Source organism: Ornithodoros turicata, chromosome 2, assembly GCF_037126465.1.
Source record: "Ornithodoros turicata isolate Travis chromosome 2, ASM3712646v1, whole genome shotgun sequence".
Lineage (NCBI taxonomy): Eukaryota > Metazoa > Arthropoda > Arachnida > Ixodida > Argasidae > Ornithodoros > Ornithodoros turicata.
The window spans coordinates 11,056,014-11,081,949 of record NC_088202.1 but is presented as its reverse complement, the minus strand read 5'-3'; the positions used below and the strand labels follow the sequence as shown (position 1 = coordinate 11,081,949).

The 25,936-nt window shown below is 45.6% G+C and overlaps 1 protein-coding gene and 1 long non-coding RNA gene across 2 annotated transcripts in view; both read left to right on the top strand.

Moving 5' to 3' along the window:
* The window catches only part of LOC135385194 (cytochrome P450 3A41-like), a 120,398-nt gene extending 98,231 nt beyond the window's left edge, over positions 1 to 22,167 (top strand). Inside the window, exons 11-14 of the mRNA XM_064614388.1 lie at positions 10,788 to 10,876; positions 16,496 to 16,633; positions 20,329 to 20,491; positions 21,923 to 22,167. Of these exons, the coding sequence (XP_064470458.1) occupies positions 10,788 to 10,876; positions 16,496 to 16,633; positions 20,329 to 20,491; positions 21,923 to 22,000 (468 nt within the window). The 3' untranslated portion in view covers positions 22,001 to 22,167. The remainder of the gene's footprint in view (positions 1 to 10,787; positions 10,877 to 16,495; positions 16,634 to 20,328; positions 20,492 to 21,922) is intronic.
* Positions 359 to 2,483, top strand: LOC135385196 (uncharacterized). Its single transcript, XR_010420342.1, has 3 exons — positions 359 to 903; positions 985 to 1,085; positions 1,216 to 2,483. It is a non-coding gene; the product is annotated as an uncharacterized LOC135385196 (long non-coding RNA).
* Positions 22,168 to 25,936: the final 3,769 nt, after the last annotated feature.

Below are 25,936 nucleotides of genomic sequence, written 5' to 3'. Positions count from 1 at the left end.
TTCCACTTTTTTAGTCCACATGCCAAGACTGGATTTCGACGGCCGCCCGCACTGTCTTCCATTCTCCCATTTTTGAGGCCCGGTATGTTTCTAGGGAACTTGCTTCTAAAAACAAAATCGTAGTCGTCTCGATTTTTTGGCTGAGTTTGGCTACCATAGCACCGCATAGTCGGCAGAGTACACGCGATCCGTACTGTACTTAAAGGAACTGTAAAGTGAATTTCAACCCAGGGTTATCTTATGATTTTATGAAAGCCTAGGAAGAGTACATCTCAGTTACAAAATATTTATTTTTGAATCCCTTTTTTCTTTGAGTAATAGAATTTCAAAGATTGCATTCGAGCGCAAAGCTCAGTACTCCCTCAGCAACAACACTGGGTTGTCTCGTGTCGGCTACGGCTAGTCTCGCCTTTGTAATCCGCCTCCCGGTCTGTGGCGAAGGCGTAATGTTGTTTTGAGGTTCACATCGTGCGATGTCGATTTTTCCAAACTTGAATGCCCTCGAGCTTGCGATAGTCCAGCAGTCGCACCCGCAAGACTTCTGTTCTTACGAGTGCACGCGGCAGACGCAGCATGACACGACATCATCCGCAGGATGAATTACCGTCATTGCAGTCACGTGGCCGCCGTGGGAAACACTCATGTGTAATGAAAATGTTGACAGCGTCGCAGCAGAGATATGGCATTGCTCTTTCAGTTCAAGTGTCCTTGCGGCAAATGCGTGTCGATGCCGACGGCAGAAGAATGCCTTTGTTGCCGCGAAATGAGACGTTACTGAAGCAGCGCGGTTGCATTTCAAGAAATCTTTACTTTGAAATACTGTGGCTGAAGGCTGAGTTGTTCCAGGTATCTTACTGCTACGTGAGAGAAAGCGACGAGTACGCTGTTATCAGGAACAGCAAAGTGAGTTCATTCATGTGTGCCTTCAGTTTGTTATTAGTAAAGTTACATATCATAATTTTACGCTGTCCATGGTACATGCAGGAAGTTTCGGTACGTTGCCTACAAACAGTTTACCAGGTGGCTCTTGGGACCATTAGGAAAGCACTGCAGAAAAGTCCTCAAAGCATGTGCTGTACTATGCCGTAAGGGAAAACTTTCCTTCTGAAGCATACAAAGGTTTTTGCCTTTTTGACGTGTGATGCAGTAGGTGCTGTCTGACCATGTATATGTTTATTCGCTTTCACTGAGATGAAGCTCTCACTTTTCTTTCAGGTGCTTGTAGGCAGCATTGAATGCCTCCCATCTTGACAGAGGTACACTAGATTGTTTGGTCGTGAACACTGCTTGATCACAACAGTCATGCACAATAGAGATCTGCCATATACCATTCTGGGATAACCAGACAGGCACTACACAGTAAAATACATTCTACAGACATCAAAGCTTGTAATGTTGCTTTATTGATCACTGTGTTTGTGAATGAGCATACAAGTGATTGCAGTAAACAAGCAAACAATGGAGGAGAACATCCCCATACTGTCTTCATATCAATTTGCAAGTGCTACCTCGCACCTATCAGTAACGCAATGTATGTATGCTTTTTTTCTCCTTCTGTTCAGTGCACAGGTGTTTGCCACAAACACGTTCCAGTCCACAAGCTCTGAGAGAACACAGGCTATCACCTTGCCTATAAAACATCTCGAGTTCATGACTTTATCAGTATAAGGCCTCAGGTGGGGTCATGCGAATGACATCAACAGAGGCTTCTTTTCAGAGGCATCCCTATCGCAGACAAAAATTTAGACCTTTTCTGTGCACATTCATCTTTACAACACTTTCTCAATTTCTTATTATAAATTTCCCATGTTTTCCCTCATACCAGTCCAATTGCAGTCATTGGTGCGGGCTCGGGCATTTTGCAGCCCGCTACTGTTTCACCGTAGCTCACATCCTTGCAAGTTGTTGGTGTTTCACTCAGGAGGTGATCTACATCCTCTGCGAAGATAATATATAGCCATAGCAAAGTGTCTTCCCTATGCTCTTTACATCGAAGCACGGTCCCTCATGGCTGTCATGGATGTTGAAAGCGTGCCAGGTCAAACCTAGACACATTATCTCGAAGCTTGTATACACTGTTTCCTGAATGACAGCTCATTTATATACGTAAGCTCATACTTCTCCACATGCTATGCGGAAGCTCTGCATTTCCCTCAGAATTTGAACTACACCTGTAAAGGCGGTTACAAGTATGCTGCATCCACGGGTTTAGCTCAGCACATGCACAGGACTTGACTGCAGCTTCAAGCTTTTTCTTAACCCTCTGTTACAACATCCTCTTGTGGACTACATGGCCACTAAGCATTCCCGAGCATGGCAATTGCAATTGTACAAGCTTGTTCTTTTTACCTTTTACTACATGTACCTTTTATGTCATTGTTGCAGATAGAATTATTATAACAGAAAACTCAACTCCGCGAAGCCTGTGTGCCTTGTTTTGTATTATTTTTTCGTAGCCTCATTACTTTCTAACAAGAATTTGGATTTTCTCCTCAGTACCTTCTTTGTTCCCTTTCTCTAATGTACATCAGTATAAATATATGTACCATGTGTGTCTGTATCATGCCTAATGAAGGATGGACTCTATTCGAAAGCTTGTGTTTCGAAAGCTATTCGAAAGCTTGTGTTAAGATTATTTGAATGTTTCAGTCTCTTATGGCCGTGAGTTCTGATAATCCTACCTGTGTCGCGAAAGGGAGCCTGTGACCTTTCTGGTAGGTGTTGTAGGTGAGGTCTGTTGAGGTGACTTTAATATTAATCAGCTCGAGTAACCAGGGAACCTGGTCAACAGCAAATACTACAAGGTGTCATTTGAATCTGTGAAAACATAAGGCGCTATGAATTCACACCTTGGCTGCATTGGTCCCATTGAAAAGGATTGTGCCAGACAGCAAGATGTTCCCCGCAGCCATCTTGTTCACTTCTGGCTGACGTGTCCAAGATAAATTGTGTTCACTTGGGCACTTGGCTTTTGTGGTGAGAAACGCGACGCGAACATCTGTGCCCACTTAGTGAGATGCACCGGATGTTCTTCCGGTCTGGTGAAGCAGAGGGCACAACACTGCAAAGTAGAAGAGCTTTTAGTACATCCAAACTTGTATCAGCAGGCCCTTCAAAACTGTTGTTTCTTAAATTTCCAGAATGACTCAACAGCTGGTTCCACCAGTGGTGCACATATTGTCATATCATGCAGCTGCAAGGAATGCAGAAGTTAAAGGGACCGAAAAGTTAAAAATAACCCCCATATTTTTACCCACTATCGTGCACAACGTCGTTGTTTGATAACACACAGAAAGCATTACTTCTCAATTCGGCATATTTTTTACGTATAAATATTTTGAAGATTGTCGGAACATGGACGGTGCTGCCAGCGAACGGCGAAAAAGAGCAACTGGGGTTTCGGGTCCAGGGCTCCCAGGGATTGGTCAACCCTTACCACGTGAGAGTTAATTTTGTAGAGAACAAAGTTGACGCACATTATCTTACAGCTAAACGCCATTTTAAAAATGACACTCACTTCCATAGTTTATACGTTAATAAAGCAGTCAGCTAGTTCGCCGCTACCAGCTACGATCCGCCGCGCCATCTGCAAGGCCATCTGTGTTATCGCGTTTATTGTTTACGTCGTGGGTGGTCATGTTGGTCGCGCGATGCAGGAAGTATAAGTGAATGACATGTTCGTGGCTGTTGTGTCAATTATTCGAGAGACCTACATATGCCTGGTGTAGTTTTGGTGTTCGGGGATGCAAAAATCATGTTCGTTCATCATCGGCGGCGGGCGTTTTCTACCACGAGATTCAACAGGAGAGTGCGCGAAAACGAACGTGGTTCTCGGTTATTAGATGTAGCAGTTGTGTCGTGTGTGCTGAGCTCATTTTGCTGCCGATGACTACGAATATCCCGTAGAAGGCGAATCGCGAAGACGTAACGAAGCACACTGATGCTCAGTATCCAGTGATTTTGGTTCACCGAGGTGACGAGTTCAACACAGCGTCTTAGGTATGTACAGGCGTCACACATGTATAAATTATAATATATAGCGATGACGTATTCCATTTAACTTATGTTATCCTACTTGTCACGTACTCAACATTGTCAACATCAACAAATCTAATTTTAGGGGCCTTCCAGTGTTGAAAAGTGGCGCAAGACTGCTTCGTGTGTGTGTGATCCAGGCACTCAAGTTGACATGACACAAATATCTGAAAGCAGGTATGCAAAGTCCACAGATGGAAGCACTAGATTTGTTACGTGTTGCAGACTTTGTGACATTGTTTTGAGTCTTTGGACAGGTGCAGAACATTAGTATGACGTCAACAATAGGAGAAGAAACCGATGAGTATTACTAGCTTGTTTGATGGGTACAAGAATACTTCCTGTTGAGGTGTAGTTATGACTTTATGACTAAAGGGATGCTAATTAATTTTCTAGAGATGCATCCTCTACACTTGAATGCCCAATGAAACGGCGAACGTTCATTGTCTTTGAAGCCCCACTACTGGAATTGTTCAATGTGTGTCAGAGCTGTAGTGAGCCATGCAAGGTTGCCACATCATATTCGTCCTAAATTTGCAGAGTTCCCCTATCTCGGACGCAACTGTCATTTCTCTTTATTGCTCTTCCGATTCTACCTTCTCAGAGATTAGTTTGGTTAACAATACACTGCATGGGCACTGCCTTTCTCTACTTATGCTTTCGGTTGCTTGTTCTGGTGAATAAATCTTCACTTGAGTTTGCAGCCATCACACTGTCTACTGTGTTTCCCCCTCATCTATATTGATGTGCTATAACGGTATAGCACATCAACATGCCGACAACCTACCAACTACCACCAAACAACCTTGCCTAGTCCTACTTTTGGATAGAAACTACACGATGTTTCATGACTTGAAAACCCGAGACGAGGTAGGGACCATAACAGACAAACACAAACACGCGGTCTCAAACTCAACTGACAGGTTTATTGCACAACAATATTTAAATAGACACTAGGTGGGAGAGTGGGGGTTAGCTAATAGGTTCTTCAAAGCGGGAGACAAGGTCAAAGAAGCTTTGCTGACACAGTTCCCATAACCAGGGTGTCGAACCGCAAAAAATACGGGTTCGGTTCGGGTTCGGGTTCACGTTGTTTTGATTTCGTTCCGGTTCGGCCACGCCAAGAATCGAACCGGTTCGCAAACCGGTTCGCAGCCCCGAACCGGTTCAACGCTTCCATTTTATATGTTCCATAAAACAGCTTTTATCAGGAAATGCGTGGCTAATAGCTTACTGCTGTTGTCTGCATTGACGTCTCTAGCGGTGAGGTAGCCCTTTAGCGAGAGAAATGAGGAATGGATGAACACTTATTGCAAATAGAGTCCACGCTGTTGAAGCGGTGTAGTCCTGCTACTTTCTGTTCCCAAAATCTCTTTTTTCACACGCACAGTGCCAGCAAGATACACTTAAAGGAAACCCTAATAAGATGGACAGCGTAACATAGACGACTGTACTAGCCGGCACACTGCCTTCGCAACGTGAATCGATCTGAAACCGTACTGAAGCATGTCGAAATTAAGCCTGCCAGCATTACTCTGTCCGAGCTCACAGCAGTGTACTAGTTAATCCACAACACAAAGGCAATATGTCACGACACAACTGCACTACCGATAAGGAGAACCACATTTACTTTACAAGCCACGACCAATCAAACAGGCACCGTTCTGCGTACGCTCCTTCTCCACTTCTCATGTTTCTGACTTGTTTAATTTGTACTGCTCACGTGTAACGGGAAATCTTGGGCGCTTATTTGATCGTATATTCGGCTTGTAGAGCTACATAACTGGCCTACTCCATTCCTGTTTCATTCGTCCGCGTGGCACCTCGTCTCTGAAGAGTAGATGCCGCACCGCGTGCGTGGGGCGCTAGCCGCGGCGCTCACAAGGACAACTGCGCTTCAACATGTTAAAAAGACGCTGAAAGTATACTTCACTACGACGCTGAAAGTATACGACGAAACACGTCGTCGTCTCACTGCTAGGTGAAAATTTCTGAAATCCATGATATAGGCGCGTGATGATGATACCAATGTGTCTTCGTTCGGGGATAGAGAGGAACTCTTATGCTGACTTCTTTTATGTCCGAACCGTTTTGTTGCGAACCGGTTACCGCTATTATTTTTTACGGTTCTGCTCCGGTTCGGGTTCAACAGTGTCATGAAAATTTCGGTTCGGGTTCGGGTTCGGTTCCGGCAAAAATAACGGTTCGGGTACGGTTTTCGGTTCGGGTTCGGGTTCGGTTCGACACCCTGCCCATAACTGAGGATACAAAGGGTTTCTCGAAGGAGCCTTCTATGAAGGTCAGCTTCCCTGGCCAGCACCATTGTTCGATTCCATAAGGGTTCACAGTTGTTTCACAGTGTTGTTCACAGTCCCTACCTCGTCTCGGGTTTTCAAGTCATGGATCGTCACCACCAGCTCGCTTGCTACGTAACTTTCCTTTCGTTACACGATGTGGTAACATCCACATATATAAAGTTTTAGTCGACGGAGATTTGCTGTTTTTGTACAACCTTCATTGTACATTTCTTTTGTCTCACTTAGCATGCCTGAAGAAATGTTCTCATCTTCATCAAGATGACAGGTCATTGTTTGATCTGCAGCATTATTGTTCCTGTAATCTTTTCACCAACAGAAAATAAAAAATGTGAACAATTGGTAAAATATAACTAGATTTTTAAATTGAAAAGCAAAAGACAAAACTGTTTATACGTATCTTGTTTATTTTGTTGCAGGTTTTACAACTCTATCAAGTACGTCAAAACATCAGAGGGCAGAAAGTCCTATTCTGTTTCCTAAATCCCTGGACAATAAAAAAGAAATATATAGTTTGAGTTGTGACAAAACGTTGCTTCTGCTCTTATATTATATTTCAATGAAATGTTACGATGCATTTGTAGTGTACACTGAAGCCAGTTTCAATTTGCAGGACTGTCAAAAGTACTTTACAAAAGTACATCTCAATTACAGTAACAGAGAACTTATGCAATAAATTATTTAGCCAATTTGGAGTACTATGCACACCAATGGTGCATAGTTAACTTTGAACCCAGATCAAGGGTTAATAATAATTGAAGTCAGTCCTCAAGTCCTTCTTTACAAATGCTAGTTGGTGACGTGATAATGAATCAGTTACAAGTACTCCGTTTAGAAAAACAGAGTTAATTAAGTGTTAAATCCCAATCTTGGTTCAAATATTAATTGACATTTGGAAACGGGGTCACTAAGATACTAAAAGGTTATGAACACAGTTCAGCTGAATGACACTGATGAAAATTATCTTACTTACTACTCACATATACAATTGAGACATATGAGTATAACCTACAAATACATCTATGCCCACAGGTTACTTAACCCTCCAGGAACAAACTAGTAATTATACATAATATGCTGTGACAGCAAAGAAAAAACAATGAGGAAAAATTTGTAGCAAGCACGAAATGAAAATATGCTGACATCAACATTTCTACAAGTCTGCGCACTGATGGGAAAGCATCACTAATTGCATGCATGACGCAGATCGAGATCCAGTGGAGTACTTTCTATTGTATTTTCTCGGAGCACCCCATATCCTTCTTGTGAATGGAAGACGGTTGGTATAACAGAATTTCCTGCAGAAATAAGGGTTTTCTGTCCAGTTTGTCGTTCAAGCAGCGCGTAAAGACCACACGGCGCTGCCGTGACGTTGCCATGCTCTTCGGTTTCTAGGATGCCTGTAAAAGACACTCGCAGTACTTCGGTGTCAAGGCACAGTATTTCGAAATATTTGTTAGTTCTGATGCAATTGTCCGTCTGCCTTCCACACGCATTCTCTTCCTCTCGGCAGCAAAAACCGTAGTATCCGTCGGTTTGCATTTCACACATGAACACCTGCACGACGAAAAAACAGCGCTTGTTTCGGCTTACACAAGTGCTTCTCCCTGATACCTGGAAATTTCACAAAGCAGTCCATGTTCACGGCACGGTGAGCTACTGCTGAGGACGAATGTGACTCCGACTAATCTCTGGACGAGGAATCTTCTGCTGCGAAGAACACACTTTCCACCACGCTAACGCACGAACAACAGTTCTGTGTGAGCGACAGTTCTCGAATGCGGAATTGCAGCGCACTCATGTTCAAGAGGCTCGACATTCTCGACGTAGAAAGTGGTCACAAATGCCCACTGCCATTTTCGTTTTCGCCGGATTAGCGCCCGGAAGTGCGCGTATTACATGCGTCCTCGACAGATGGCGCGGGGTCATGCAACTGTTGACAGACTACTTTCCTACTAGGTTTCCTACTAGGTCCCTGGACATGCAATTATGGAAAATTCGATTACAGAAAAACTACAGCGATTTCAGCGGAGTTCTTTGATATTTGAACTTTTGAATGTTCAAGCTTTTCGCAGAACATAAAGTTTCGATCGGTTTATATTCACTTTTCGGTCCCTTTAAAATGTTCATCAAAACAAGAGCTTGACCCACCTGTGAGCATGAGTGTGTACGGACAATAGGTGTTGAATTAATCACTGGATAAAGGTTGAGAGGTATTGACGGTAAATCATGCGTTTGTACGCATTTACTTCCGAGTTTCACATTCTTGTCAGTCACGATGGAAGCCTGTGTCGATGATATGAATGAAGAATACGGGCAGTATCTATAGCACATAATTTAGTTGACACTTATAATCTCCTGCGAGAGCTCAGTGCTCCCCAGGGGAAGGGGGATATTGCGTTTGGTACATTACGCAGCGTAGGCATCACAAAAATGATTTGAATTTGAAGTGAACCACATTTATGTATTATACCTGTGTGTCGGTAAATACATACCTCGTGTGCACTGGTGTTCGCGTCGTCAGACGTCACAAGGTGAAACACTGGTGTCGGGACTGCGGTCCGTTTGAGAAGTTTTCGACTGTCCGCTGCTACCATTTCGTACGACTCGTCAGAGAAATGGGTTGAGCAAATACGGCGTGGCTCACGAATGTCTTGACCAAGCGCTTGACCAATGGTTGGGAGGAGAGCAAACAGAGGGCGCTGACCGCCCTGACAGTATTTTGGGATACTGTTTCTTCGACATTTTGAAGAATTGTCCCAGTAATTATTGTGATTCTAAAAGTAGTGTTTATTGGAGATTAGTAGCCGGTCATAAGTTCATTGTGTATTACTTAGGTATCACGTGACGGGAGTACTCCCATCATGACTTTTTTAGCTGTTGCGGGGCGCAACCTACCGTCCGATTTAATTTTTCTAATTTATGCTGTGTAATAATTAACGCGCCTTGAGTGCTTAGGCCCTATGTGAGGCATCACACAGGCAAACACTACCAGGTCGCACACAGAAACAGGGGTGTCAACTTTCACTTTACAGTTCATTTAATGTTCATGTCGGTAACACAAGCCACCGACTCAGAACGTTGCTGAACTTCACATGCACGGTTCTGAGATTAGACTGTGAGAAAAACGAGTCAGAAAGGCTCAAAGTATATTGCTAGCACACGATTTGCGGTATGTCGGCATCCTGAGCTCTGTCATTCAAGGCTGGAGATATCGGCAATAGAAGACTGCCAGTGATCCTGTTAACTTGAAAGAAATGATGTTCTGAGGCTGGAACAACATAGAAGGGACAAATACATACAAAGCCTCAATTTGCCTAAGAAATTAACGATGAAAGATGAAAGTCACTGAAAAGGTTAGCTAGCTGTAGGACTCGAACCCCTTTCATGTTCAACAGTTGCCGCCTGCGTCGATCCCATCGTATGAATGTGTGTATGAGTGAGCAAAAATGTAAGAGTGAAAGGAGGATGAGTGAGAGAGAGTGGCTCGTTTGTCCCTTCAGATGACGCACCCTGGAAGTCGCTGGGAAGGCGTGTTAGCTTAGCTCAATTGGTAGAACCCTGGACCGGCAATCTAGAAGATGTGGGTTCGAGTCCTACAGCTAGCTAACCTTTTCAGTGACTTTCATCTTTCATCCTGTTAACTCTCTGGCGTGGTTCTGCCGAACGAGATGTATATCGTGTGCTCCACACACCACGTTTGTTGCGCGCTATTCCGAGTCGTGTTGAGAGGGAACCTTCTATTTTGCGTACAAATGTACTACAAAAAATGAAGGAAATCGGAGGTGGGGTTTTCGAGAAACGAGAGTCCAAAAATCCCAATTTTTGAGAGCATAGCTGTACTCTACACCGTCTCGCAGAAAGAGGACAAAGTACAGACATGCAAATTGAATATCAATTTAAAGAGCATGCTTCGACCTACACGCCGGTACTTCATATATCTCGATGGCCTACATAGGAGGAGTACAGCGTAAAGACAAATACGACAAAAATCTTAACTTTATGGCAACTTTGGCGATTTTTAATTGAATATCAAAACAGAATTGACCTGTTCTGTTTACGCAGGCTGCAAGCCGTTGTACCTGACATACTGCGGAAAGAAGATCTATAGTTTTGGACCGTCCTCTGGCGAGGAATAAAATGTTAAAGTCGCTCCGTTAGAAAGCTCCGCCGCCGAGTCCATTTATTTCGTTTTTTTTTGTTTTTTTTTTCTGGCGGACCACAACACATAGAGCCAAAATATTTATTGCTCCTGTGTGTATGCGTTTTGCGATAGAAAATATGTGATGGTGTCCGGACCACCCTGCCTGAGTTGAGATGGAAGCACCCTACATATTATTTTTGTTATTCAACGCATAAATTACCACGATGGGAGCGTCGTATAGGGCACTCAGTATATGGAAGTGTTAAGATTTCCGTCTCATGTATTTTGTGCAGGACGAGGTGACCTACGAAAAGTTGCAGTCCTTGCAGTACCTGGAGGCTGCGATGAACGAAACGCTCCGGATTTACACACCTGACTCATTGTAAGTCACTCGCAGAGGTTGCTAATCGTAAATATAAGATGGGCTGCCGGGTACACAGAACACATGAGTAAAAAAGCAGGACTGGTGTACCTATGGGGGAAGTGTTTTGGAAGCCGACGATTGACGTTTCGAGCGAACGCTCATCATCAGAACAAAAAGGGGGGGGGGGGGACAGAACGCTAGTGTCGCAGGATGTTCAACATGCTGCCCAGCCCGCTAGGGGGCTGCATACAGCACGTTCTAACAAGAGCAGCAGACTGAAAGACTGGTTTTCGGCTTCTAACGAGTTGTCGAACGGTGTTACACATGCTGCTCTTGTTGTGTTCCCACTCGCTTCCCCATTAGGTACACCAGTCCTAGTTTTCTACTCTTGTTGTTGATCGCACAGTTCCCGACAAAAGTTTACGGAACACGCGAGCGGCGTATTTTCCCCTCGGTGCGACGCCTTAGCGGCAAGTGGAAGCGGACTTGTTCACTCGTTGAGAGGGGTGGAGGACTGCGCCGTCAACGACACCAATTCAAACCACTTTTCGAGCACATTCGAGCTAACCGAAACTACCGCGGTGTGTCGCTATCGGCGCACTCGCTCACCCCCTCAGCCCTCTGAACGGGTAGACAACCCGATTTCCGCTCGCCGGAAGGGTGTCGCGCCGATGAGAAAACACACCGCTTGCGTGTTGCGTAAACTTTTGTCCGGACTGTATATGATGAGGTTCAAGGTGGAATGACAAAATCAATGAAACGCGCTTTCGTAATCCTTCCTTTGGTGATGGTGGTGGTGATCTCAATCTCAGTCTCAAGCTACATTTTATGTGGCTATCAAGGGCAACACGCCTTAATAATGATGCAAAGAAATTGACACAACTGACAATACGGACATTTTCATTAAATATGTCCACGTGCGGAAAACATTTCATAAAAGAAACAGCATTCCATAACAAATGAGAGAAGCAAAGTCTGGAATCAAAGCGCAACTGCGGAGACACCATGCGGGAAAATGCATTGGGGTACAGGAGGTCAACTCATAGCAGTCAAACGTACCATGAATGCACATATACAAGAACAAATATCACGCTTATGCCAAATACAACAATGTTAACATACAAAGGTGTACTATGCTATCCGGTAAGCAGAGATAGTCATAGTAAACAGAGTGATGCTGATGATGATGATGATGATAGCGATATAGAAAAATGCGTAGATGTAGGGCGCCATTTCGCGCGGCATCGGCTACGCGATTACGTAATCGAGCAGGTGGGTAGTGAAATCCGAAACATTATTTTCTTCTTCTATGAAAAGATATGAATGAATGTTGTACACTTGCGAAGGAAAACAAAAATGCATTACATGTGATGGAACCTGATAAACGTACGGTCAAACGTGAAGAGGTGGTGCTTCTGCTTGTGTCGCTTTTTTTGTGAACTAGCACCTTGTACAGGGTGGGTGCAGATAAGGTAGCACCACATTGTCGCACATACCGCTTTCCCTGCATACCGTACGAACTTCCGGCGGTGCACTACGGTGCATTTATGTGGTGGAAACCGAGAAAAAAATATCGTGATAACCAAACTTTGCGCAATCAAATCGTTAACAACGCGAACTTCGGTCCGTGTATTTCTGATGGGACATGGCAGTGTAGCACAGTTGTGTCGCCCTACCGCTGAGGGTGCCACTCGCGCAGAAACAAAAAGAGGTCTCGTACACCTAGCGGTTGCTAGACGCAACTGTGCCGTGACCGCCACATTGACTTCTGCATAGGGAAATCGGGATGCATGGAGAGCAACGTTTGCATGGAAAGCTTTTTTGTTATGCGGAGTTTGGTTACTGTGATTTTTTTTTTTTTTCATCGGATAAATGCGTCATCCCGCGCCACCGGAAGTTCATGCGGTAAGTAGAGAACGCCATACGTGCATAAATGTGGGGCTGCTTATCTGCACCCACCATGTACAACAAGCCTTTACATATATCAATACTTCGCTCTTGTTCTGTTGTATTTGAAGCAGTGCAAATGAAGCTTCGGAACGATTAAAGGGATTATCGCACCCGCCCCGGTCGATTCCGAGACTATAGTGCCGTTTTACACCGCGTTCATCACTGTCAATAACGCCGAAAACGCAACGCGAATTGGTGGCGTTGTTTCTGTGTAATTTGATGTGAAGAGCAGACGGCGCATATTGAGAGGTATTCCGAAATGCCCTCTCCGGAAACGTCACCCTAACAAGGCCAATCAGAGAGCGCCCTTTGTCTCCGACAAGATCAATCAGGGAGCATCTGGAGGGACCTTGGTAGCCTTGGCAACCGACCGACCGACAGGCGGCCGAGCGTCTGCTGGTCGCGGAGAGTCTCTCATCGGCTTGTGGAATGTTGTCTCTGGATAGCGTCCGACGAGTTCTCGTCAGCCAGGTTCAAGTTCAGGCTCGTACAGCGCGTTCGTGTTCCACGCAACATGGTCACGTCAGAAACCACACTGGTAGGCGAAAGTCGAAGTGTTTACCTAGGACTTTTCACTTAGTATATCGCGATGCGATCTCCAAGCAGACAACCTCGGAGACAATCGCCTGCGCTGCTCTCCCATTCGTGTGCCTCGCTTAACGCATCATGGTGTTAGCTGCAGGGGGAGTGCCAATCTTTAAAACTCGCTTATTTAATACGTAACCTGTTTTTGGAAGAGAAATTTGGCCAAGTTTAGTGTGAAGCGGTGACGAACATTGTCCCCCGTATCGGTTTCCCACATACGTTTCCGGATACGATAGTTTCTCTAATGCGAAATGCAACAACTCAGGGAAAAGATATGAAAAGTATGAGGAGGGAAAAGTATGAGGCTTACATGTTTGTGTCGTCCCTAAGTGTGGTCTGCCTCGACCAAATCTCGTTGTCTTCTCTAATGCGGGCATCAGTCACGAAATTTAATTTTGCTCCTGACTTCGTGAATTGAATATCCAAGATGAGCATTCCTGTGATCTGAACTTTGCTTAAATTGCAACGTTACCGTATGCACTTGGCGTGATTTTTAAGATAGATCCGCGAACTGTCTGTCTGGAAAGAGGCAATCTACGTCGTTCTCCCCTTCATGCTTTGGACGTGTTTTATGCAGCTGTCTTTTCGTTTTCGGTTCCGATTTGGTTGAGCTCTGCTCAACAAGAGTGGCAAGCGACCTGATCTTGTTACTCCTGAGTCTGTATTCGATTTTCGAAGGATCTACCTTCGTGTCTATACCCGAACGACCGCGAAACTTTATTATGAAATTCACTTGGTTCACGAACGGCTGTTGTCTTGTTACTCTACTGTATAGATACGCTGCGTTAGTCATGGGAGACGTCCTTCTTTGGAACCTGGTGCAAAATCAGACAATGATTTAATTGTACCTGCCGATATAAAGAGGACAAATAAACCGAGACCAGTAGTTTCCGCGATCCTTCAATTGATAACGGGCGGATCCCGTACAACAATAACGAGTTTTACTAGATTAGAAAGTGTCCACGATAACGATTCTGGAGCCTATCGCTTTATCCCTTTGAAGTGGCTTTGCAATTTCCTTTATCGTATCGTTTTCTTATAGTCTCCTATCTGATCTACTAAAACTTGGGAATATTAGAGAGGTTCAGAGAATCGTTAGCGGTGCCCCGACTCCGACGCGCTGTACGTTTGCGAATGGGGTACGAAGCGCCCTTCGAAGTGTTTAATAGCATCTTCGATAAACCGCACCTGTGCGTCATTGAGTTGCCTGGACGCGTACCGAGGAAAGCCGTCGGGCAACGGAGTGCGATCGAGTATTGCACCGAGTATTGCTTCAGGCGACAGCGGCAGGTGTCGTAGCACATGTATGTAATAAATAATAATTGGGTGTTTACGTCGTCACATGTATGTTATGGCGTCCGTACGTAATTATGTGCAGCTTGGTGTAAGAGTTTCTTTCCAGCTCATAGGATATGGCAGCGATGACGACGAACACTTGGCGGTAATTGATGAGAGTAAGTGCGGATGGTCAACTTTAGAGTGGTCAGTATCGGAAAAAGGGCATTCGCCATTAATTATCTGTTTTAGCTGCGCTTGTGTCATTGTCAGCCCATCTTTCCACCCGTCTACAATACGTCTACTGCGTTCATATCTATGTTCATATATACGTTATAAACAAAAAAGGATAACCTTTCAAATTCACCGCGAAACATCAGGTGCCTCACGCTACGAGCAGCGCCATGGTGCAGGTTTACCTTCAATATTGCCCTTGCTCTGGATTCCATTGGTGCGGAGCACTCCGCACCCATGAGGTTCCAGGGCTACCCCCGGTGCAGTTTTATCGAAGATGCTATTAGTGAAATGGACGCCTTCGCATGGTACGAACTCTACGAAGCACGATTCCGACTCCGCCGACATGGCGACACCTATGAGCGATGAGAGGGACTGAATGGGTCCATTGCGCCCGCTTAGCTGTTTGTCTTGTCCGGATAACGAATTCCCGAATAATCGTATCAAGCAAACTTCCAGGGAAACTCGAAAATTTAGTAGGCCTCTTTATTGCTCCAGAAAAAGGTCGCCTCTGGTACCCGTTAGCGCGAAACGTGAGTGGGCTGTTTGAAATTAGTAGACATTAGCAAGAGACAGGAGATACTTTCTGACAGAACAAGACACTCGACATCCATATATGGACTTATTGTGCCCGACGGATACAGGACACATCTTCCTCTTCTCGCATACCATATCCACTGTGTGCCCGCACACGTCAAAAGAGAGTGACCTCCGAGTAAGTGGTAGCCGTGGCTACCATTTACTCAGAACGCCTGGTGACATGTGACTCAGAACGGCGCGAACACAGCACACGCTAACGATAAAGGCCTTTCACACATTTCCCGATAAGTGAATCAGAATAGCGAGTTTTAGTGCATACGCTATTGCCTTTGCGTACGTAAGAGATAGCGTGGTGGTTCTGCGCAATGCGCGAAGCTGTTTTGCGCGTTCGCAGAATCACCAACGCAACGCTATCCTCTGCGTACGCAGAGGCGATAGCGTACGAGGCACTAAAACTCTCTAATGACGTTGGTCCTGGAACATTGGTTCCCGTACTTGCCGTCCGGATACGGATAACGAATTCCGGGATAACTGAGACAAAAGCCAATGGTAACAGGTTCGTTCCCGTTGATGGAGTCCGGATAACGAGTTGATACTCGAATAAGCGAGACATGACTGTATTCCGTCCATCAAGTACTTGACAAATGAGGAAAAATCACCGTCAACCGTTCAGCGCTTGCCTGTAATTCCTGAGATTCCCGAAACAGTCGTTGAGTCCCGTCAGGTCGCCATATCGATTTCACGAGACGGGTACAGAGTGGGATTCCCTTTCACGCTCAGGGAGTCGCTGTCCCCTCAGGCAATAATCTGAGCTGGAATCCCAAGTGGTCCCACTTGGGTTCCAACTCAAATTTCTCCGTGGGCCGTAAAACGTGTCAGCCTCCGACTCAGCGGGCCGCGCTCTGATTGGCTGACAGCGACACCGAATCGGAATCGGAGAGAAACAACATCAAGTCGATCTGTCGCGGCCACCACCACCAACACCACCGGAGGGCTATTACGATTCACTATTGGGTTTATGTGTTTAACTCTCTGTTACGTTTTCCTTTCCAGCATAATGCGGTATTGTACGAAGAAGACGACACTCCAGGGAATAGAACTGAATCCTGGAAACATCGTTTATATTCCTTTTCAGGCAATACACATGGATCCTGAATTCTACGATGAACCAGAGACATTCAAGCCTGAAAGGTATAAAAATGCGCCTCCAGTCCAGCAAACGGCAACAAGCTATTGCGACCAGTAGATGATGTACACTGTTAAAACATAACTTCGCCCCACAACGTGCTCCTAGCCAACCAGCATGACGAATGATATCGCTCGGTCTCCTCATTTGTCGAGAACGGGAGAAGGCGCCTACCTTGCACACATTATGCATGTCCAAGATAGGTGCGTCCTCCTGTTTTCAATAAATCAGAGTCATATCATTCGGCATGGTGCTTCCCTAGGAGCGTGCTATGTAGTGAATTTATGTCGTAACAGTGTAGTATACGGTGTCCAGAGATAACCTTTACTGTTGTGATCGTGCCCTCTAGCGTTTTTACATATTTCCACGGGGCATTAAAGCGCAAAAACGTCTCCTTGCGGATCGAAAAATGTCGTTCCTTTGACAACAATGTAGAAAAAACTGGATATGTCCGTTCCGTCGTTCGTGGCTTATGCGCGAAGGAAGCCGCAATTTATACTTTCCCCTCTCCTCTCCGTCTCAAGAAGCGCGAGAATGTGGAGAGGCTTATCATTGGTCTGCTCAAGCGACTTCCTGCGATGATTAGACACCTTATCCGCACCGCCGTGTCACGCTCAATGTTGAGAAGTGGAAAAGAGGGAAAGAGCGCGTTGTTCTTTCCTTTGAGCCTAAATCACGAATCACTCAAAGAATAAATTCTGTTTAGATTTTGCACTTCACGCAAAGTGCACGGTCGTGTTCAAAAAAGAATCTCCTCTGTGTCTCAGCCATGGCGGTCGAATTAAGGTGTGGCCTTATTACCTCGTAACGAGGCCTAAGATTAATTCAGATCGGCGCCCGTATGTTTATGGGCAATACCGCTCAAAAATTACTGGCCAAGGCAACGCATGAATGCGTTTCCAAGACGTCACAGAGAGGCAATTCTCCTTAGTTCTGACTTTGTTGACTTTGGCTACGCAGGCAGTGAGGTACTGGATGAGCATCTAGCGGAACGTCGCGAACGAAAATGCGGGTAATGTTATGTCAGCGGGTTTCATCCCGTGTAGCTCATAGGAATGTCTGTAGCTCACCAATTAGACTCGACCTCTAGTTCGTCTATAACTTGTTGACGCTCCAATGGCATTTCACCGCTCAAGTTAAAGCAGACAACAGATGAGGATGATGATGATCATGATGGTAGCAGAGAAAAATATAATTTGTGTTGAGCTCGGCCATCGAAAAGCGCGTAAACACTGCAGGGGCGCATAAACGACTACAAGCACCGTTCGCATTGCGAGCAGCCCTGCTGGCTCCTTTTACAGAAAGCAATCCAGTTGAGGCAGACAACCACTTCGGCGTGCAAAAATAAAATAAAATCTGTATATTTATAAACAGCCTTAAGTTGTATTCTATTTTCAACTTCATGAGCTACGCATGAACATGAAAGCACACGCACACTCGCGGCTTCGCTCTTCGTGCAAAAACCGGAGCTCGGGCCACTTCGACACTATATGAAAAACGAAAAAAATATATGAAAAACGAAACCTGAAATTTGTGCCTGTGCTGAATGGTCGACAACATCTTACGGTAAAGCTTTCCATGCTGTCCTCGCTAATATAATCTTCGGCCAATATTTCAAAAGGGAGTGCGCGTGTGTGGTGATCTTATAAACTTCGATTTCGAGACTCGAGCTGTAAGTCGACGATATATAGATACCTTTCTACAGCATTGACAGATAGCTCGTCTACCAGCGATGGACCGTCTGCAGCATTTGTTATTCCAGCCGAGTCCATATCACGAGGGTATCAGCTATCGACTGCACCTCGTCAACCTTTGCAAGTAAACAAAACTTCACGGCATAACACACTCCAAGCCAAACACCATTCCGGATGATATCATTCTCGCTGCTGATTTATTGCAAATGGGAGGAGGCGCACATCTTGGCTGAATTTGCATGTCCGAGATACATGCCTCCCCTGTTTTGAACAAATCAGGACATAGAGTGATTTTCGGAATGGTGCTTGGCTAGGAGCGTGCTATTGGGCGAAGTTCTGTGTTAACAGTGTTCAGTGGTTAGCGTGCTGGTCGCATCATGTCGACACTGGGAGGTTCCCGTGTCCAAATCCCGGTGCCGGCTATGCTGTCTGGGTTTTTTCCTGGGTTTCCCTCAGACACTTTCAGGCATATGTCGGCGCAGTTCTCTTAGGGGTGGCCCAGGACGCACATTCCCCCAGACCATTACTCGTGACGTTGCTCTCCTCTGTGAGGCCGACAACTGCGAGCTTTTTCAGATGCACCACCACCGCCTGTGTTAACAGTGTACTGTGATCTATGGGAATGCATCGTACTACACCACATGTGGTCTACTGGACGAACTGGTATCCCCGACGGTTACAGTGCCCCTCCATGTGTAGTATCTCTCTATGAGTTTGATGTTGTCGCGGCCCGTGGACGACGATGACGAGCCCTGACCGCAGATGATGGAATGTCCCAGCGGGCAGATGTTCGTGGCCTCACGCTAGGACGGTGCCGGTAGAACTGGTTGTCCGGTCCAGAGGTACGCGGCAGCAGAGGCACGTCTGCATGGTCGTCCACGGGCCGCCACAATGTTATGTGTTGCGTGCGTGTGTACATGTTGCATCCGCTTCATTCTCATCCCACTCATATATTAACCCACATCCCATGAGGTCAGGTATCGTCACTCTTGCTGTGAGATGCCTCATCCCATCGTCATGCACGTAGCTGTTTTTGTCCGAGGAGCTCTATGCGATACTGCTATTCCTTGAAACAAGGCTGGATTACCTTCATCTACTCTGTTCCATGGGAGGTAATGTGCTACCCCGTTCCGGGTTACATGTACTTACTCCAAAGTAGTACTGCCGTGCACAGGGAGATCGGTATTCGAGGATCTTTGGCACCAGTTGTTGCGGACACCGATGAACAACACATTCGAAGTCAGGGAACACCAGCTTGCTTTGCAGTGCGTCCATGGCCACATCGGAATACGAGGCAACGAAGAAGAGGATTCAGCGGCTGAAGCGACCCACTGCAACCGTATCATGTGCATCGTACTCTCAAAAGCGATAGACGATCCCATGTTTCAACCATGATGTCAACACTGGCCGCTCAACAGTGGCGTCATGACATCGCACATGGTCATTCCTCTACGCAGGGACCCCCCCCCCCCCGCCCGCCCCACTATCCTTTAACGTGCCAACCAGGATTTCTTGTGACTTGATGTCCCTCGTGCGTCGACTGCGGCTGAACGTCAGCTACCTTTGTTTCGGTGTATGTTAGGCCTCAGCCACGACATGCTATGCGCAATCTGCACTATCCAAGCTAACATTGAACGCATCTGCATGACCTGCCTACATTACACGAGGGAAGGGCACACCCGTATTCGTCAATGAGGAACCACCGACATCTGACCGTTCAGTATGTCCAAGATTTCGTGTACCTTGGCGTAATCCCGCACACCAGCGCAGGACTTTTCTAACAGCCGCAGTTCTACTCCAATCTTACAGTTGTCAATACAACGGCCTACTGGACAAACTTTAGACCATCTCATCATGCTGTCTCATTAAACTATATCAACCCGTACGCACTGGGGGTAGGGGCTGGCAGTTAAAGGGGGGAAACGCTCCATGACATTGTCATCCATAATTTAATTGTGTTGTTTGCGATAGGACTGCTTCTAATTTACCGCTTGACTTCTGTGCAGATTCCTTCCAGAAAACAAAGACTCTATTCGTCCATTCACATTCATGCCCTTCGGAGCCGGTCCACGCAATTGCGTAGGCACCCGTCAAGCAATGATCGAATTGAAGATTTTTATGGTGTGCATCTACCAGAAGGTCAAGTTTGAGCGATGCAGCGAAACCATAGTAAGATATTTTAATTCTTGAGCACGCCTGTCCTGCTTCATTCTCTACAAGTCTTCGAAGATGAATATAGTTGGTTGGAGTCGTTCAGGTGGAATAATAAGAATTAGGAGTAGATTTACGCGTAAGGTGAGTCAGCCATATTTGTGTGGCGACATGTTGCACGTGCCGCAGGGTAGGACTACGCTAATTTGGACCACCTGGAGTCCTGTTGACGTGCCCCGGAAATCTGCGACAGAAGGCGTAGGAAGCAGTGTTCGTTCGGGGGAAACGTTCACGTGTTCATGATGGGCTCAGAGTATAGCGTAAAAAGCAAAAGACCTACGTGCATAATAGCACACATAAAAAACCGTATCATTGCAAAGGGTTATGCTCTATTTGACTCATGAAAGTCTCGGAGATGTCGGACGATTATACGCTTTCCTCCGCCAACTTGACTTTGCTTGACAGTGAGATAGGCCACTGCCGAGAGCCGCCGATACTTTAGTGGCCGATGAACTGTTCTCTATTGTTCGAAATACTATTTCCCTATTCAGCCGTATTTTCCCATTCAGCCCAAGTATCTCCGAGTTACTGTCGAAAGAAAATTCCAAAGTGGCGTATATGAGGTCATAACCCCCCGAAGAAAAATAGCCAGAGTAACCCTACTTGGCGAGCCTGCCTCAAGGCAGAGTCGTCGAGGGCTAAGACGACATGGACTTTTAAGTCGTAACACGTAAATAAATCTTCCGAACGTATAATGGAGTTGAGAAGCTGGTCCTTATTGGATGCTGAGACAGGATTGAACGTGTTCGAGATCGCATAGTAAATTACTTGTTGTCTGCGCTTTGTGATGCAAAAGCCTCTAAACAGCGTAATGCAAAAGAAATACATCATAATGAAGGCACAAAAACTAAACGAAGAAAGTAAAAACGTAAAAAAAGTACAAAAGGTGACGTCGGGCGAGGTCTGTAGGTCGAAATATTCTATATGAAGTACGGGTGCCAGTGTGGCGAACATGACTCTGTTTACGTCTGCACATCAAGAAATACTATAACGTGCGGCATTGGGTGTAATCGTTTTTAGAGCAAAGTCGGTGATAATCTTCCGAGTTCTTGTTCCTGTGCACAGTCGAACGAAAAGCTTCGTACACTAGTTACTCACTACAGAGATCTGTCACAGCAGTGATTTATTCCTCCCCCCCCCCCCACATCAATGTTTTGCGACACCCCCTTAACTTTTTTGGCTGTGCATCCCGTACAGGGGGACCTTGCTACATTAGCTTTAAAGCAATATTGGCAGTTATGGCAGTTATGACGTCATTGTAATAATGACTCGCACACTTTCTTTTTTGAAGCGCCCCCCATTGCTTGGGATTCTGAATAAGCCACTGTGTCACCGCTAATTATTCGAGGCAAAAATAAATGAATTTACCGAACGTTTCAATTTACGCAGGATCACCTGGACCTCATGCCTGGTTTTCTTCTGCGTCAGCTGCGTAAACCGATCAAGTTCGGTGTCATTCGGCGATGATGACGTCTGTTTGCAGTAATACCCGACATCGGACATTCGCTTTCCTGCAAGCTGTGTTTCACATGTTGCTCATCTTGGATTTACGCGGCAATATATCACAATGAGTACGTAACGAAGGCTAGTGTTTTGTACGTTATCTTATAAGATAAAGCAGTTGGATGAAAACAGTTCTACTTTTATTTAATTTGGTTGGCACATAATCACAGCGTCGAGTAACTCCTGGGACACCGGATCCCGCTACTGGGCGTGCAATGGAGGCTCTGTGTATAAAGGCGTTGTTATCTATGAATGGGAAGTCAGTAGCGCATGGTCCCAGGAAATGTTGCGCGCGTGGTAACAGTACAGAAGGTCTTCTACCATACCTCAGTTGGAAACGGTCAGGGACGTACGCGGTAAGGTATGCTCCTACCTAGCGGTCGGAACTGAAACTGAGCCCGAACCGAAAGCCGCTGAAAACCCGTGTTTGTCGCTGAAGCGGAACTGAACCGAAATATTTTTCTTCTTGGATTGAACCGAACCGGAACTGAACCGAAATAAATTTTGGGCGGTTACCGGTTCGCGAAACGGTTCAGACGTAATGTGCGTTGTGAGAGATCGGAACTACGATTTGCACAGCGGATTGAGCCGCGTTGCCAAACAAATTCGTATCCAAAACTGAACCAAACGAAAATGCTGAGTGTCTGAGGTATTTTCCCCTCGCAGCCATTGCGTTCATTCAGTTTTGTTTGTTTTGAAGTCGTCCTTTTAGCAGTTATAGGCTTCTTTGTACGCGATTTTTATCGTCCAGCATCCCCAAGTTTTCATTTTGGGCAGTGAAAATAACGGCCAGTCCCTGAGCAGGATGTAACAGGGCGTGTACGATGAGTGTACATAGAGAGTACAGTATGATACCATGACGTTGCACCTGAAATGCATATCTGTAACACGCTGTGTGCTGTGAACCACTGCTGTGTGGGCAGCAACAGCAACAAAAGTACATTTGTGTTATTTGAGAATTAGAAGGATCTGCTTGCTTTTAACAAATGGTGACCTGCTCAAAATCCATTTTCCAGAACCGGTTCTAACCGATACTTTGCATTGCTACGGAGCTGAACCCGAACCGAACCGAAAATAATAACGATTCCGATCCCTGCTCCTACTCATCCCCATACAGGTTGTGTTGTAGGACGTTCGAAGGATTCGAAGGGAAGTCCTTGGGAAGGTCGGGAACCGCATTCCGGGTTGAGTAAACCGTAACTCCGGAGAGAACCTTACGCTGATCCATTGTCTCTGCGCATCTTCTCTGCAGCACTCCAACCGTTCCCTCTGGCGCGCCAGGGTCCAAGGTGATATGATGATAATTAGGATTTTAATGGCGCAAAGGCAACTTTGGCCATAGAGCGCCACGACAATGGTATGAATCAAAGCTAGTTAAAAATAATCGATTTCATTTAAAGTCAAAACAGCAAAGGTAAAAGCAGTGAAAATAGTTCCATGTTCACAGGTCGTTCAGGTAACCTATGTCTCTTAAAAAGTTGTACACATGGTTAAAACTGATGAGAGGCTCGTCCCCCAGCAACAGCGCTGGGTGAAGAGGAATCCTATACTTGTAAAACAGTGAGAAGTGTTGTTGACGATGGCGTTCGTGATGGGTGCAAACTATGAGTATATGCATAACGGACAAGGCTGTCCCGCAATGCTCGCACTGTGGTATCTCCTCGTCTCGGAGAAGATACCCGTGTGTTAAGAAGGTGTGTCCAGCTCTCAGACGGCTGAACAGAACTTCATTTAATTGATTTTCGAAGTGCTGTGCACACTGTTTTATCCGTGGTTTGATAGTGTGCAATTTGTTCAGAGTTTGCGTGTCCCAAGAGCTTTGCCATTCTTTGTTGATAACATGTCTGAGGTCTCTCAGGAGATCACTGAGAGGAATCTCAAATGCCGTAATGTCGGTATCCTGAGCAGCAGCGGCAGCACGATCCGCGCTCTCATTTCCCTTTATGCCTACATGGCTGGGCACCCAACAAATGCACAAACTGTGGCCCTTTCCTTGTATAAGACTCGCAAGATACTGTGTTCGTCCTACCAGCAGGTTTTTGTGCATGTGGAGACCACATATGGCATGAACTGCACTAAGAGAGTCTGTGTATATAACCGATGATGATGTGTGTGTGTTTGCAAGATATGGTTGAGCGCAACAATGATGCCATAAACCGCAGCACTAAAAATTGACAAAATATTGCTTAAACGGTGTGGCTTAGTGTATACACCAGAAACCATGGCACATGATACTCCTGTATTTGTTTTCGAAGCATCAGTGTATATCTCCACATGGTCGCCAAAGTTTTGCTTGAGGGCTTCAAATTCTTGTTGTATTTGCAAAGCTGGGCATTTCTGTTTGTCAAATTTCAGAGGAGTTGTATCATGTTGTACAGGTGGATACCAAGGAGATACCAGCTTACTGCACAGCAAGGGTGCTAGATTATAGCTTGTAAAATTGTAACGTTCTACATCCCGCTGGACACGAATACTAAATGGAGCCACAGCATTTGGCTTCTTAATAAAGAGCCGTTGGAAACGAGTGTTCGTTACAGTGGAGTGTGCAGGATGATGTGGATAGCTCCTTACTCTCAGCCCATAAGGCACTGCAAGGTAAAAGCGTCGCCTTTCCAAGGACCACTCGTTTCACTCAGCATACAAGCTTGAACCGGTGTGGTTCTAAAAGCTCCAAGTACCAGCCGCAAGCCAAGGTGATGCACTGGGTCGAGAGCTTTCAGGACTGATAAGCGTGCTGATCCATATGCACCACATCCATAATCTAGTTTAGAACGAACAACAGAACTGTATGGGCGGCGAAGAGTCTCTCTGTCTGCACCCCAGGACCGATGTGAAATGGTTTTAAGGATATTTAAAGATTTCAGGCATTTCGCTTTCAGCCAGGGTCCAAGGGACGCATGTCATGAACTTCCGCGCATGCAGACGGTGCTCTTGCAAGAGTATGAACATAGTGTGACAAAATACTATACCTAGCCCTTGCGAAAATGAGTTTTGAAATTCTGTGAACATCATGTTGAGTTCCTTTTCAACATAAATTGAGAAGTTAACCGTCAAAAAGAACTCGTTACAAGTTAAGTTACCGTGTGCAAAATGTAATTAGGTTAATTACGAAGTTCTTCAGCCTAAAATGTAACGCGCAGTTACTGAGTGACTTAAAAAAAAGAACGCGTTACTTCCAAGTTACTTCGGACACAAAATAGCATTACGCAGGTACAACGCGCGTGAGCAGTTGAGTTAGACCTTGAGTTGCCTGCGCAGGAGTGCAACACGCTTAGGTCGTTTTCATTTATGTCCTACAATAGACCTCTCCCTGTTTGTAAACAAATGACGTCATAGTGTTCGACAGCGCCAAAATTTGGTAGAATTGAACTACGCTTGAAGCTAGAGGTGAACAAGGTCGCGCCCGAAAGCCACGGTCTTGAGGGGATTACGACATGGTCCCTTAAAGGGACGCGACCCTCGGTCCTACTTTTCTTCCAATGGGAGACAGCGAACAAGTGCCCGTTCGTGGAACCCAGTCCTCCTTCCGATTTGTTTCGGTTTCAGTCTGTCTACCAATGTCATGATGACGTTTCTCTGGTAGAGGTCTATTCGAACGCTTTGCATCTTACCCCCTGTGGGCGCACAATGGGTCAGCTTCATTGCAATGGCAGCGGCCCCTACTTCCTGAACAAAATACTGTCATTGATTGAATATCACGTTTTATGGCAAAAAATGCCATGATGGAACCGGAGAGAAAGCAAGAAAGTATGTGGACGTGAGTGAAAAGCGAGTTAAAGTAACTTGGAACTTAACTGAAGTTACTTTGGCAAAGTCACCTGAAAAAGGAACGAGTACCTCTGAAAGTTACCGCGGCGCAAAAGTACCGAGTTAAGTTACAAGTTACCAAAAAAAGGAACT